Source organism: Theropithecus gelada, chromosome 20, assembly GCF_003255815.1.
Source record: "Theropithecus gelada isolate Dixy chromosome 20, Tgel_1.0, whole genome shotgun sequence".
Taxonomy (NCBI): Eukaryota; Metazoa; Chordata; class Mammalia; order Primates; family Cercopithecidae; genus Theropithecus; species Theropithecus gelada.
This window is the reverse complement of record NC_037688.1, coordinates 64,139,453-64,155,569: the sequence shown is the minus strand read 5'-3', so window position 1 is coordinate 64,155,569 and position 16,117 is coordinate 64,139,453. Positions and strand designations below refer to the sequence as shown.

The window sequence follows — 16,117 nt, the reverse complement described above, 5'->3', positions numbered from 1 at the left end:
AAGACCCTACAGGCTCTGACCCTTTCTGGAAGGTTTCTCTATCAGAACTGACATCAGGTGGCTTTTCCTCAAACCCCATATTTAATGTCGCTCCCCAAAACAATTGAGATAAGTGGATGCATAGACCAAAATACGTAACAGGTTTAGAAAATAAGTGTTGGCCCAATGCGGTGACTCACGCCTGTAATCCCAGCACTTTAGGAGGCCGAGCCAGGCAGATCTCTTGAGCTCAGGAGTTTGAGACCAGCCTGGGCAACATGGTGAAACCCCATTTCTGCAAAACATACAAAAATTAGCCAGGGATGCTGGGCGCACTCCTATAGTCCCAGCTACTGGGGAGACTGAGGTAGGAGGATGGCTGGAGCCCAGAAGACAGAGGCTGCAGTGAGTCGAGATCATGCCATTGCACTTCAGCCTGGGCGACAGAGCAAGACCCTGTCTGGAAAAAAAAAAAACAAAAAACCAAAAAACACACACACACACACACACACAGAAAAGAAAAAAACTAGTTGTTAATTAGTATGATTATGTTGGTCTCATTGCCACAGTTTATGTTGTCAATACTTTCTCTCACTTTTTTCCACCTGTTTGTGCACCTGCCCATGACAGTACCTTGTTCACAGTTGGTGCTTAATAAATATGGAAGGGGTTTGAGTTTGGGGTTTGGGAGACAGCCAGGTGAGGAAGCTTCCAGAGCAGAGCAACTTGACTCAGAAAGCTTTACAAGGAGTGTCTTTCTGTGACATGTTTCTTTTTTTCCCCCCTCTCCTTTGAAGAAGGAAGAGATGGCAAAACTCCACCATCCATCTTCAGACACATACTCTTCTCATTAAACGTAGGCCTTTCTTCCCAGGAAAGTGAGCATTTGCTGTTGCATTTGCCCCTCTGATGTGCTGGCCAGTGTTCCTGTTTTAATTCAGGATGCTGTTCACCCCTACAGTGTTCTCTTTGCATCTCTGGAAGTCGTTTTGGAGTGGAAGTCCATTTGGACCATGAAAACATTTGACCTTGTCGGATAGTTTAAAATTGCATTTGTCAGGTCAATGTTTTGGTTGTTTTGACCTTGAGGCTTTTTCTCACAGTCAATACCTTGGCAGTTTTAGAAGGAACTTTCTCTCCCTCTCCGTCTTCCCCTCCACCTCCCATCCTTCCTGCTCTCCTTCATCCCTTCCACCCCATCTCTATCCTGTTGCGCACACACATTCTCTCTCCACTCCTTTTCTTCCTCACTTGCTCCCTTTGAAGTCTCCTTGTTTTACAGATTTTTTTCATAGCTCTTTAAATATCTTCATTTCCCAAATGATTCTATGGAGCTGATGTTACTCAATCAGAAGTCTTTAAGCTGTGTGTGTGTGTGTCTGTCTGTGTGTGTGTGTGTGTGTGTGTGTGTGTGTGTGCTGTGTTCCTTCAGACATTTTGATGGCTATTTAACAAAAATGGTGTGCACTAGAATAGATTCAAACAGACACGGGTTTGAGCTGCAGCTCCACCACCAACACTGGAACTTCCTATGTACACAGAACACTGTTGCGGGATGAATTGCTTCTCTTTCCTTCCCTTATTTCTCGTCTGTGAAGTACACCTGTCGACAGCACCCTCCTCGCATGGTAGACATGAGAATTCAATGAACCAATCCAAGTTGAGCCTTTAGCCCAGGCAACTGTCATTTCTAGACTTTTTACAAAAATTTGCGACCTGCTTTTTTCACTTAATAACCTAAAGGCAATTTGACAGAGGTTCTCTGAGCTGAAGCAGTGCCCTGTCAAGCAGATATTCCTCCAGCTTCATCATGGTTTGCAGAAACCCTCTGCCAGGACCTGCCCTTGGCACCGCCTGACTTCCACCTCTCAGGACTGGCCTTCAGGCCATGTGAAGAAGAAAGCCAACTAAATTTCCCAGAGTTCTAATACACTGACTTTTATCTTCTGTCTTGCAGCTGATGCTTTTTTCAAAGCCGCTATAAGCCTCATTCCAGAAGTTCCAAAGATGATTAATATCGACGGGAAGATGCGGCCGTCGGAATCGTTCCTGCTGGAATTCCTCTGCAATTTCTTTTCTACCTTATTAATAGTTCCGGTACGTTTCCTCAGCAGAACCATAGGATGTGTCTTCCTTTGACCTGCCTTATAATATTATGTGTTCTTAGACCTAAAACTGCAGGAACATTCTATCTAATATCTTTGTGTTGGTTTTCCAGTTAGGTATTTGAATTGCTTCATGAATTTTCTATTCTTGCCGGGTGGGGATCATACTATAATAGTAGAGGTACTATGTCAGCTCAGGCTGCTATTACAAAGTGCCGTAGGCTGGGGGCTTAAACAACATTTATTTCTCAGAATTCTAAAAGCTGGAAGGCTGAGATCAGGGTGCTAGCCTGGTTAGGTTCTAGTGAGGACCCACTTCCAGGTTGCAGACAACCATCTTCTCTCTCTCTCTCTGTCTCTTTTTTTTGAGATGGAGTTTCACTATTGTTGCCCAGGCTGGAATGCAATGGCATGATCTTGGCTCACTTCAACCTCCGCCTCCCGGGTTCGATTCTCCTGCCTCAGCCTCCCGAGTGCTGGGATTACAGGCATCTGCCACCACACCTGGCTAAGTTTTGTATTTTTAGTAGAGACAGGGTTTCACCATGTTGTCCAGGCTGGTCTTGAACTCCTGACCTCAGGTCATCCGCCTGCCTTGGCCTCCCAGAGTGCTGGGATTACAGGTGTGAGCCACCGTACCTGGCCTTTTTGTGTGTGTGTTTAGGAGTCTCGCTCGTCACCCAGGCTGGAGTGCAGTGGTGCAGTTATAGCTCACTGCAGCCTTGAACTCCTAGGCTCAAGCGATTCTCCCGCCTTAGCCCCCTGAGCAGCTGGGACTACCAGCTCATCTTCCCATTATGTCCTCATATGACAGAAAGAAAAAGCAAGGACAAGCTCTCCCGCCTTTTGAGCAATTGGTCCTCTGGGACCTAATTACCTCCCAAGGGCCGCACCTCCAAATACCATCACATTGGGATTAGGGTCTCGGTGTATGAATTTGCAGAGGGATACAAACATTTGGTCCACTGCGCTCTCTATACTGCAAAGGCAGAGCTGTCGCTCAGTGGGGAGGGGTACAGGCCTTGGAACCAAGATGCCCGGCATGGAATCCTGGCCCGTCCTTCTTCCAGCTCTACGTTCTTGGGCAATAATATAACATCCCTGTGCTGCAGTTTCCTTGTCTATAAAATGAGGATAAGAACTGTCACTTCTCTGGGTTGCCATGAATATTAAGTTAGTGAGTACTCACAAGGTCAGAACAGTGCCTCTGCGCATAGTAAACTTTCTAGAAAGCACTGAGAAAGTGGCGACAAAGTTATTTTGATGGCAAATAACAGAAGCTAAAGATAGCAGAAATTAAGAGGGGCACTGTTGGGAGGATGCTGACGGCCAGGCTTGAGTTGGAAAGAATGAGGCCACTCTCGGGACCCAGCAGGAGGAATTCCTGGACCCTCCCTAGCAAGGGTGCTTGTAACTTGCAGTCCACCTACTCCCTGGGGGTCTGGCAGAATGACGTGAATTTGGATGAGGAAAATGACAGCTTTATTTTAACAAACGTCTGAGTGAAATTTACCTTTCACTCGATGAATTACAGGCAAAAAGCCACAGTAGTAGTAGCAGTCGCTGGGACTTTGTCACCAAAAGAAATCAACAAATATGTTCACATCACATTTCAGATGTGAAAGATATTTCAGAAGATTGTTTGTGTTCTTCTTCCTTTAAAAGCACAGCAGTTATTAAGCCGATTGCTAGAGCTGTTAATGCATTCACAAAGAAGCAACAGATTACAGTATCACAAATGCATGGAAAAAATATTTTGCCAGCTGTATTTTAGTGTAATTGGTTTTCTTTGTAGTCTTACATGTTTTATTTGCTGCATTAAAAATAATATTCCAAGAGCCGTGCACTGTGGCTCATGGCTATATCCCAGCACTTTGGGAGGCGGAGACAGGCAGATCACCTGAGGTCAGGAGTTTGAGACCAGCCTGGCCAACATGGCAAAACCCCGTATCTACTAAAAGTACAAAAATTAGCCGGGCGTGGTGGTGGGCACCTGCAATCCCAGCTACTTGAGAGGCTGAGGCAGGAGAATCGCTTGAACCCAGGAGGCGGAGGTTGCAGTGAGCCGAGATGACACAGTAGGTTGAACTAGGATCGCAAATCAGCATTTTTTAAATAATCTATTTGTTTTATTTTGAGACAGGGTCTTGCTGTATGCCTAGGCTGAGCTCCTGGGCTAAAGTGATCCTCCTGCCTCAGCCTCCCATGTAGCTGGGCCAACAGGCATGCGCCACCACGCCTGGCTAATTTTTTTAAATGTTTTATAGAGGTGCATTCTCACTACATTTCCCAGGCTCGTCTTGAACTCCTGACCTCAAGCAATCTTCCTCCCTCAGCCTCCCCAGTACCTGGGATTACAGGTGGGATCAACCATATTTGGCAAATGGGCATTTTTAAAAGCCCCTTCAGTGATTCAGGGGTAAGTGGTCCTAGGGCCATACTTTGAGAAACATCACCCTGAACTTGAGCCATGAAAGTGCCTGAGCTCCAGTGGGATCCAGGTTCCTTTTTGGGGTGATGATATGTTCTAAAATTGACTGTATTGATGATCGCACAACTCTGTGACTATCCTAACAATCACTGAATTGTACATTTCAGCAGGTGTACTGTTTGGTATGTGAATTATACCTCAGTAGAGCTGAGAAAGCAGAAAGTGACTCAGCTCCTGACTCTCCCTGTTCAGATTCCAAGTTCTCAGAGAGAGGGGAGCGAGCTCAGGAGGCCAGGCTCAAGGACTGCGGACACGGCTTCAGGATAGGGGCCTCTTGTCCTGCAGGGAGGATAGGCGGCACCCCAAGACGGGGCAGTGTGCAGTGGCATCTTCTAAAGCTCCTTCACTTGACACTTGATGACACTGTTTTCAGATCTCCATATTAGTACTTTGTAAGTTTCTCTCTTTGGGTAAACTAGTCATTTATCAAGTGAGAAGGCATAAGAATAAAATCAGGGTTTTGAATTCAGCAGTTGGTAAAAGTCATTGTTCATTGATTAATCGGGATGCACTCAGCATCTGCAGGTTAAGAATCACTAGAGGCTTTTGGAAACGCCTTCTCAGATTCAGAAGCTTCTGTTCAGTCCCGACCCGAAGACTTCATAGTGCTGAGACCTTGGGAAAGTTTTGTAACTCCTCAGAGCTTCAGTTGTTACCTTTCTAAGGTGTCATCGCAGTGCCCACCTCAAGTGACTCCTGTGAGGGTTAAATGAAATGATAGCTGGGAAAGTGCTTTGTAAACCTGGAACTCTGTCCCTGGGATTACAGGTTGATGTCTGGAGGGCAGATCCAGCCAGTAAACATGTAGATAGTTGCTGGCCATGTCCTGATGGAGAACATTTGGAATGAGTTTCCCACATTTAAAAATGGGTAGATCACAGAAAATCCCAGATTTGCATCTCCCCTTGAAAAATCAGGTCCTATCACGTGGGCCCGCATCCTGCGGCCTGGCCGGTTGGCCACAGCTGGGTACCAGCTGCCCTATGCAGGTGGCGTATGCCTTTCTCTCCAGTCTTCCTGGGCACCTCTGGACCCCTTAACCCCATTTCTGTTGTCCACTTGGCCCCTTAGGCATTTGTGGAAAGCGCTTCTGTTCTCAGGAGATTTGAGTTATTATTCCTTGTAGCATTACATGGGGTTTTGCTGGGGTTTAGTAATGATATGAGACAAAGAATAGCTGCAGTTCACGACACCTCACTAGGTGCCCATGCCTTGCTAACGCCACTCATTAATACTCACTCCTGGGAGCCCTCCTGGCAAGCTCCCCAAGGTAGGAGTCATTGCACCTTTTCCACTGAGGAAACCTGAGCCGGAGGACCCTTGCAATGTGCCTGAGGTCACAAAGCTTATAAGTAGCAGAGCTGGGATTCAAACCCAGGGCTGCGCTACTCCAGAGCCTGTCTTGCATGACCTAAGCCGGAAACGTTTGCAGTGTGCCTTATTTGCTCAAGTTCATTGAGCACTAGCAACCCTATATCCCTCCTTGTGGGACGCAGCATTAGTAACTACTCCCAGATGCTACAGGATGCTTAGCCTGAATAGCCAGGGCTGAGAGCCGAATAAACTCCCAGGTGATGGGATGTGCCACACCTGAGCCATGCCCACTGTATGAGTAGATCTGGCATGAACAAGACTCCCACATCTCACTTCTTCCCACATCTCACTTCTACCTGCTTCAGTTTTTTTCTTTTTCCTTTTTTTTTTGGAGAATCTTACTCTGTCACCCAGGCTGGAATGCAGTGCGTGATCTCCACTCACTGCAACCTCTGCCTCCTGGGTTAAAGCAATTCTCCTGCCTCAGCCTCCCAAGTAGCTGGGACTACAGGTGCCCGCCACCACACTTGGCTAATTTTTTTGTCTTTTAGTAGAGACGGGGTTTCATCATGTTGGCCAGGCTGGTCTCGAACTCCTGAGCTCAAGTGATCTGCCTACCTTGGCCTCCCAAAGTGCTGGGATTTGTGCTGGGATTACAGACGTGAGCCTCTGCATGCAGCCTACTCAGTTCAAATTATTTGTTACCTTTCAGGTCACAGCTTTTATTTTAGTTTTATTGAATTGGGGTGAGAACACTTAAAGTGAGATCTACCGGCTTAACCAGTTTTTACGTGTACAATACATTACTGTTGACTTAGGAACTGTGCTGTATAGCAAATCTCTAGAGCTTCTTCATAATTGAAACTGTCCATTGGTTAGTAATTCTTTATTTCCCTACCCCTACCCCCTGCAAACACCACTCCACTCTGATTCTATGAATCTGACTATTTTAGAAACTTTCTTTATATGTGGACTCATACAGTATTTGTCTTCCTGCAACTGGCTTACTTCACATAGCTTAATGCTTTCGAGGGTCATCCATGTTGTTGCACATGGCAGAATTTCCTTCTTTTTTAAGGCTACATAATATTCCATTTGTATATGTATCACGTTTTCTTTTCTTTTCTTTTTTTTTTTTTTTTTGAGACAGGATCTCACTCTGTTATCCAGACTGGAGTGCAGTGGCATGATCACACTCGCGGCATCAACCTTGACCTCCTAGGCTCAAATATTGTCCCAGCTCAGCCTCTTTGAATAGTTGGGACCACATAAGTGAGCCACCATGCCCATCTAATTTTTTATTTTTTTGTGGCGACAAGATCTCACTGTTTTTCCCAGGCTGGTCTTGAACTCCAAGGCTCAAGTGATCCTCCAGCCTTGACTTCCCAAAGTGCTGGTGTTACAGGTGTGAGTCACTGCACCCAGTCTTTTTTTTTTTTTTTTTTTTTAAGAGTCTTGCTGTGTTGCCCAGTCTGGAGCACAGTGGTGCAATCATAGCTCACTGCAGCGTGAGCCACTGCACTCAGCTACCTCATTTTTCATTAGCAATTTTTCTGTCAATGGACATACAGATTGTTTCCACATCTGAGCTCTTGTGAATAGTGCTGCAGTGGGCATGAGAGTATAGCTACCTCCTCAAGCTCCTGATTTCAATTTGTTTGGATATGTATCCAGAAGCAGCATTGCTGGGTCATGTGGTAGCTCTATTTTTTATTTTTATTTTTTTTTATTTTTTTTTTTTATTTTTTTTTTTTTTTAAATTCATTTATTATTGTTATACTTTAAGTTGTAGGGTACATGTGCATAACGTGCAGGTTTGTTACATATGTATACTTGTGCCATGTTGGTCTGCTGCACCCATCAACTCGTCATTTACATCAGGTATAACTCTCAATGCAATCCCTCCCCCCTCCCGCCTCCCCATGATAGGCCCCGGTGTGTGATGTTCCCCTTCCTGAGTCCAAGTGATCTCATTGTTCAGTTCCCACCTATGAGTGAGAACATGCGGTGTTTGGTTTTCTGTTCTTGTGATAGTTTGCTAAGAATGATGGTTTCCAGCTGCATCCATGTCCCTACAAAGGACGCAAACTCATCCTTTTTTATGGCTGCATAGTATTCCATGGTGTATATGTGCCACATTTTCTTAATCCAATCTGTCACTGATGGACATTTGGGTTGATTCCAAGTCTTTGCTATTGTGAATAGTGCTGCAATAAACATACGTGTGCATGTGTCTTTATAGCAGCATAAATCTGACAAAGGGCTAATATCCAGAACCTACAAAGAACTCAAACAAATTTACAAGAAAAAAACAAAGAACCCCATCAAAAAGTGGGCAAAGGATATGAACAGACACTTCTCAAAAGAAGACATTCATACAGCCAACAGACACATGAAAAAATGCTCATCATCACTGGCCATCAGAGAAATGCAAATCAAAACCACAATGAGATACCATCTCACACCAGTTAGAATGGCAATCATTAAAAAGTCAGGAAACAACAGGTGCTGGAGAGGATGTGGAGAAATAGGAACACTTTTACACTGTTGGTGGGATTGTAAAGTAGTTCAACCATTATGGAAAACAGTATGGCGATTCCTCAAGGATCTAGAACTAGATGTACCATATGACCCAGCCATCCCATTACTGGGGATATACCCAAAGGATTATAAATTATGCTGCTATATTTTTTATTTTTTTAGGAACCTCCGTCCTGTTTTTCTTTTCCTTTTCTTTTCTTTTCTTTTTTTTTTTTTTTTTTTTTTGAGACGGATCATCCAGGCTGGAGTGCAGTGTTGCAATCTCAGCTCACTGTAACCTCTGCCTCTCCGGTTCAAGCGATTCTTCTGCCTCAGCCTCCCGAGTAGCTGGGATTACAGGTGCATGCCACCACGCCCAACTAATTTTTGTTTTTTTAGTAGAGACAAGGTTTCACCATGTTGGCCAGGCTGGTCTCGAACTCCTGACCTCAGGTGATCAGCCCACCTCTGCCTCCCGAAGTGCTGGGATTACAGGCATGAGCCACTGCACCCGGCCCCCATACTGTTTTTCATAGTGACTGCACTATTTTGCTCTCCTACCCACAGTATGCAAGGTTTTCCTAAAGGATGGGTTTGAAAGTTTGATTCATTTTATTTGTTTAGAAAAGATAGGAACCACCAGGCACAGTTGCTCACACCTGTAATCCCAGCACTTTAGGAGGCCAAGGCGGGTGGATCACCTGAGGTCAGGAGTTTGAGACCAGCCTGGCAAACGTGGCGAAACCCCATTTCTACTAAAAATACAAAAATCAGCTGCACGTGGTGGCATGCACCCGTAATCCGAACTACTCAGGAGGCTGAGGCAGGAGAATCATTTGAACCCAGGAGATGTAGGTTGCAGTGAGCCAAGATCATGCCATTGCACTCCAGCCTGGGTGACAAGAGTGAAACTCCGACTCAAAAAACACACACACAAAAAGAAAAGATAGAAACCATTTGAAACCAGATAAAGTCCCTGGGCTGGTTTATTGATGCTTACAAATGTGGGAGTAAACAGTCCCCAGGGTGGCCCTGTCTCCCCTGCAGACAGAGAACTTTCTGGAGCATGTCGAAGTAGTCTGCTTTAGCATCAGCAGTCGTCAGCCTAGTCCGGGACTAGTTTGTGGAATAATCTTCCCTATATAATCAAACTGGCGCATTTCACATAACAATGTGGTAAGACAAAGTCGACTTGACTGAACAAGTTCAGCGTCACAGTTTTGAGGCCTCCTTTTGATTCAGTTGCAATTTGCAGGAAATGGAAATGTTACTACCATCCGTTCTGTAGACCAACGATCTCTGATCCAGCAGGAAGATGTCTTTTCTCCTTCTTATCCTGGAGAAAAGGTCCAGCCATAAACACAGCAAGATGTCCAGGTCTGTGTTTCATCATTCAGTCTATTCCACAGACATGTGTCGATCCAGGAATTAAGGAGTGAGCAAGAGAAGCATACCCCACTCAGGAGGACAGACTTCATGTTAAACAAATAAGTACATATTTAACTACAGTTGCTCAAAGCACCATAAAGAACTACATAAGCCAAGTACAGTTGGCACTGGTCCCCCAAGAGGCTGATGACTACTGATTAGTGCTGGAAAACTGATGGTATTAGTAAAAACACTTCCAGCTTCTCAGGAGGCTAAGGTGGAAGGATTGCTTGAGGCCAGGAGTTCGAGACCAGCCTGGGCAACATAGCAAGACCTTATTTCAAAAGAAAAAGTTTTTTTTTTCTTTTTTTTTGAGATGGAGTCATGTTCTGTCACCTAGGCTAGAATGCAGTGGTGTGCTCTCGGTTCACTGCAACCTCTGCCTCCCGGGTTCAAGCGATTCTCTTGCCTCCGCCTCCCAAGTAGCTGGGATTAAAGGCATCTGCCACCATGCCTGGCTAATTTTTTTTTTTTTTTTTTTTTTTTGGTATTTTTAGTAGAGATGGGGTTTCACCATCTTGGCCAGGCTGGTCTTGAACTCCTGACCGCGTGATCCACCCGCCTCGGCCTCCCAGAGTGCTGGAATTACAGGCGTGAGCCACTGCGTCCAGCAAGAAAAAGTTTTTTAATGAACCATAGAGACCTCTCAGAGCTCCAGATTTGGGGGAGGGGGTCAGATAATCAGGAGAGATCCCTAAGAAAGTGCCATGTGAGCTGTGATCCAAAGGATGACTCGTAAGTAGTCAGCTAGGTGCAGATGGGGAGAGGAGAGGGCATTCTGGGCCAAGGGCACAGCATGGGTGAGAATAGAGGTGGGAGGTGGGAAGCAGCACTGTGCCCCAGAGGGACTGGAAGAGAGCCAGAGTGACTGGCACATCGAGAGGGCACAGGGGACACCCGAGGAGCTGGTGAGACAGACAGGACTGAGAGAAACAGCAAGCCGGTGCCTGAGAGCCTCCCGCCAAGTGGTGATCTGTCTCCCCTCCTCCTCCCCTGCCCTCCCACCATCTCTGTTTGCCCCAGTGCCCTTTCTTTCTTTTTCCTGTTCTTCCTTTTGGAAGAACATAAGAGCTCACCTGTGTTCTGGTTCCTTTTCTGAAGGACTTTATGATTACTTAACCAACCTCATAACCACGGACCAGCCAACATTTCACAAATATTCACTCAAAACAAGCCTGTTATTATCACCCTCGTTTCGTAGAAGTGGAAACTGGGGTGCAGAGAGATGAAGGGCCAGCAGCTGGTAAATGACGAGCCAGGGTCCAAGGCCGGGGTGTCTGCCCAGCCGCCATGCTCACTGCCTCTCATCTTGGTTCTCCTAGGAAGAGTTAGTTACTTCTAGGGTATTATTAGATTGGTGCAAAAGTAATTGTGGGTTTTGCCATAGAAAGTAATTACTTCTACACCAACCTAATACTTTTTCTCCCAAGGGGTTTAGTAGAAGGATTCCTGCAGACCAGAAACCCAGAGGGATATTGCTGATGTGGTAGGTGCTGGGCCAGCAGGGAGAGACGTCTGAGCCCCTGCCAGGTGCTGCCTGGGAGCCACTTTGTCAGCATTTGTTTGTTCCACTTGGGAGGCAGCCCTGCCAGGGACACCTGGGGACACCTTTTCCCACTGGAAGCGCCATCTGAATCCAGAACCGTTTTCTTCATCTTTAAAAAAAAAAAAACCATTCTATGCCTGCCTTATTTCAGCTGTTGGCACTGAACCATCAGTACAATTTTTTTTTTTTTTTTTTTTTTTTGAGAGGAGTCTCGCTCTGTCACCCAGGCTGGAGTGCAGTGGCACAATTTCGGCACTGCAACCTCTGCCTTCCAGGTTCAAGCAATTCTCCTGCCTCAGCCTCCCGAGTAGCTGGGATTACAGGCGCGTGCCACCATGCCCAGCTAATTTTTGTATTTTTAGTAGAGATGGGGTTTCACTATGTTGGCCAGGCTGGTCTCAAACTCCTGACCTCAAGCAGTCCACCCGCCTCGGCCTCCCAAGGTGCTGAGATTACACACTTGAGCCACTGTGCCCAGCCCATCAGTACAATTTATATTAAAAAAAAAAAAAAACAGTTACAACCACTGAAGCATGGATGTCACATGGGAAACTTTTTCCTTGTACAGAAGGTAGGAAATAGTCTCCCACCTCTTCAGTTGTGAGCAAAAGCTCACGGAAATGATTCACTACAAACCTTTACGTCTCCACTGGTCCTTGTACCACCTTTTTGACAGTGTGTAGCATGGTCCGCCACAAGACTTGTGCATTTGTGTTAAAATGAAGTTGCTAGAACATTCAGATTGTTGTCTATTCCCAAGGCAGATCCTTAAATAAAATATATTTTTGGACAGCCACATAGCAGAACCGAATAGCCTAGTTAAAAACAGCTGTTAGCAAAAGAAGGCAGGGGGAAGTTCCCAGCTGAAACCAGCTCTGAGTAGAAGGCAGATCATGGCATGGGCAATTTTGATATGTGTAGTTTGTGGATGTCAGACTTTTGAGCATCTTGTATTCTCATTCTTGCCAGTATTATAAGAGCAATTCTTTTTTTCTTTTTGTAAGACTCTCTCACTCCATCACCCAGGCTGGAGTGCAATGGTGCCATCACAGCTCTCTGTAGCTAAGACCACAAGCGCACACCACCACACGTGGCAAATTTTTTTTTTTTTTTTTTTTTTTTTTTTGTAGAAACAATATTTGTTATGTTGTTGACCAGGTTAAGAACAATCTTTTTTTTTTTTTTTTTTTGGAGACAGAGTCTTGCTCTGTCACCCAGGCTGGAGTGCAGTAGTGCGATCTCTGCTCACTCATCTCCCACTCCTGGGTTCAAGCAATTCTCCTGCCTCAGCCTCCTGAGTAGCTGGGATTACAGGCATGCACCACCACACCTGGCTAATTTTTGTATTTTTAGTAGAGACAGGGTTTCGCCATATTGGCCAGGCTGGTCTCAAACTCCTGACCTCAAGTGATCCGCCCATTTCAGCCTCCTGAAGTGCTAGGATTACAGGCATGAGCCACCGCTATCTAGCCCAGGCTAAGAGCAATTCTCACAGATATTAACAGCTTGTACAAAACATCCCACACCCCTCCACAATTGTCCTCACCCACTTGAAAGTATGACTGCAATATGTACACACATTCACGTTGGATATAATGGCAGTGCTGTTCTCATACTCCATACTTGTATTCTAAGTAGCTGACTGCATGTATGCCTCCCCTCAGTTCACAAGTTCTATAAATTCAGAGATGCTTGGTTTATCTGCAGAGAGACAGTGCGAATATGGTACCAGGAGTTAGAAATGTCCACTCTGGAGCCAAACTGCTGGGGCTTGAACCTTGGGTCCCCCATGTACCAACTGTGTGACTTTGGGCCACTTAGCCTCTCAGTGGCTCATTTCCCATCTGAAATGGGGCTTCATCATAGTATCACCCCGGAACATAGAAAAGCTATGGTAGCTGCTATAAATGTTAACTGTTTTTGTTTTCGTAGCCACTGCAGTGCCTGCCACATAGAAGGTACCCAAAAACTGCAGTCCATTCAACAGTATTCACCCAATGCATGTCAGTGTCCAGCACTGTCCCAGGAGCCGGAGACAGGGCTGGACTGAATGTCATCAGGGACACCATCCACACTGAGTTCCTGGAGGCGCCATTAACGGAATACGGTGTGCAACCAGCAGACCTGGCAGTGTATTTGCAAATGCAATAGATGACGTGCCTGCCCTCCTGGAGGTTATAGGCTAGCATGAAACAGAGAGAACCAGGAAAACCACAAGCTATTGTTGGGCAGGTCACTGAAGGAATACATAAGGTCATTTCAGATAGTGAGAAGTGCTCTGTAAAAACACAAGACAGAGGCTGGGCGCGGTGACTCACACCTTTAATCCCAGCACTTCAGGAGGCTGAGGCAGGTGGATTGCTTGAGCCCAGGAGCTTGAGATCAGCCTGGGCAACATGGCAAGACCTCATCTCTACAAAAAATACAGAAGTTCACACAGAAATTTGCCAGGCGTGGTGGTATGTACCTGTAGTCCCAGCTCCTCAGGAGGCTCAGGTGGGAGGAAGATCGCTTGAGCTCAGAAAGTGAAGGCTGCAGTGAGCTATGATCATGCCACTGTACTGCAGCCAGGTGACAGAGTGAGACCCTGTCTCAGAACCAACCCCACTCCCTAAAAAAAGGATGATTTGTGATGAAGAGAGAATAAGACGGCTGCAGATGGAACGTCAGGGAAGGCCTCATTAAGGAGCTAATGTGTAAGATGAGAACTGCAGGCTACCAGGGAGCCAGTCTGGCCAAGCCCTGGGGCACAGACTGTAGGCAGAGAGAACGTGCCTGGCTGGAGGCCAGAACCTGGACGTGTGTGCCGGCCCCTGGTGCCACTCTGTGCCCTTTGTCCTACTCTGTGTGGGGGAGACTGGCTTCTGGGGACTGCCTCACCTATCCTTCCTCTGGCTCCCAATTTGTTCAGCCAGTAGGAGGCAGCAGCATGACACAGGGCAGGAGGAAGGCGAGGCTGGGGTATTTCTCCCCCATGCTCCTTGGGCCATGTTTTGGCAATGGCTTTGTTCCTGCACCCAAGACCACATCTTGGGCTAGATGGCCTCCTGCCGCTGCAGGTTCCAGTCATGCTGTTCCCCCTGCTGCTGCGGGTTCCAATCGTGCTGTTCTCCCTACCTTAACGTGGCTGGGGTAAGGGAAGGGGACCTGCATGGGGCAGGCCAGCGAGGCCGTGGAGGCGGCTGGCTGTGCAGAGCTTCTGCACGGAGTGAGAAGTCTGGAGAGTTTTCAGCGGGGCTTTCCCAGACTCACATGCACCTTTTTGGAATGGAATTGAAGCTGCTTATTTTTTTACACCCCAAAACTTTTTATAGATTCAGTTTAGCATCTGAGAAACACCGTTTGCTATAAACTGTGATTGTCTCTCAGGTTTTGCCTTTCCCAAGAGAGTGTCCTCTATTTGGCTGTTACTGCCGCTGAGCACCCCAAAGAGCGAGGCTCTATTTAAAGTCACCGCCTCGAGTGGTGACAGGGATCATCCGGGGGCTCACCCAGCCTAGGTGGCTTCTGCCGTTCCGTCTGCTACAATACCTGCAATCTTGCTTTTGTGGTTAGAACAGGGCTTCCTTTTTTTTTTTTTTTTTTTTTTTTTTTTTTTTTTACTGCCACCACCCACAGAAAAACAAGAGTGTAATTTTGGAAACGGGCCATTAAGCTGACAGGTAACTTTGCCTTCTCCTTCTTGGGATCCAAAAAGGGACTCTCAAAGCTCTTTTGCCCAGACAGGAGCGTTTTGATTCGTGGGAATCACATTTTGTCGTTTTCCTCCATATTGTTTAACCAGGCTTGTGAGTGGGTCTTGCCTTTATTCAGTAACTGACAACATTAATTTCTCCACAGCTGCTGAGGGAGGATCTGGGTTTCTGTGTGATTTTCTTTTTCCCTCCCTGCTTCATCTTTGGGACTGTTGATCCTTTTTTTGGTTCTGTACTAGGATCATCCTGAACATGGGGTCCTGTTTCTTGTTCGAGAGCTTCTCAACGTGATCCAGGACTACACCTGGGAGGACAACAGCGATGAGAAAATCCGCATCTACACCTGCGTCCTGCATCTCCTCTCCGCCATGAGCCAGGAGACGTACCTTTACCACATAGACAAAGGTAGCAGAGCCGCCCTCACCAAACCGTGCTCCACGCGGATTTCATGAGAGGCACACAGAATGCTTTCATTTTCTCTTTATGTTTTCTCCCTTGCACTTTAGCTCCCATGAACCTCTAGTCCAGGGTCTCACTGTATTTACCTGATCTAAGACTTACCTGGGGCAACTCTTAAGAGTACAGATTCTTGGGTCAGGCGCAGTGGCCCACACCTGTAATGCCAGCACTTTGAAAGGCCAAGGCGGGTGGATCACCTGAGGTCAAGAGTTCGAGACCAGCCTGGCCAAAAGAGCCACAACCCGTTTCTACCAAAAATACAAAAATTAGCCAGGCATCATGGTGCACCCCTGTAATCCCAGCTACTCAGGAAACTGAGGCAGGAGAATCACTTGAACCTGGGAGGCAGAGGTTACAGTGAGCCAAGATTACACCACTGCACTCCAGCCTGGGCAACAAGAGTGAAAACACCATCTCAAAAAAGAAAAAAAAAGGAGTACAGAATCTTCAGCCCCATCCTGCCCTTGATTGATTGATTGATTGACCGAGACAAGGTATCAGTCTGTCACCCAGGCTGGAGTGCAGTGATGTGATCTCAGCCCACTGCAGCCTTGATAGTCCAGGCTGAAGCAGTCCTCCC

The 16,117-nt window shown here is 46.5% G+C and overlaps 1 protein-coding gene across 2 annotated transcripts in view; it reads left to right on the top strand.

The window, feature by feature from the left end:
* VPS35L (VPS35 endosomal protein sorting factor like) overlaps positions 1-16,117 on the top strand; it is a 148,509-nt gene that overhangs the window by 112,278 nt on the left and 20,114 nt on the right. For both annotated transcript variants that reach the window (XM_025369694.1, XM_025369693.1), the window contains 2 exons: positions 1,937-2,076; positions 15,318-15,483. In XM_025369694.1, coding sequence (XP_025225479.1) covers positions 1,937-2,076; positions 15,318-15,483 — 306 coding nt within the window. The remainder of the gene's footprint in view (positions 1-1,936; positions 2,077-15,317; positions 15,484-16,117) is intronic.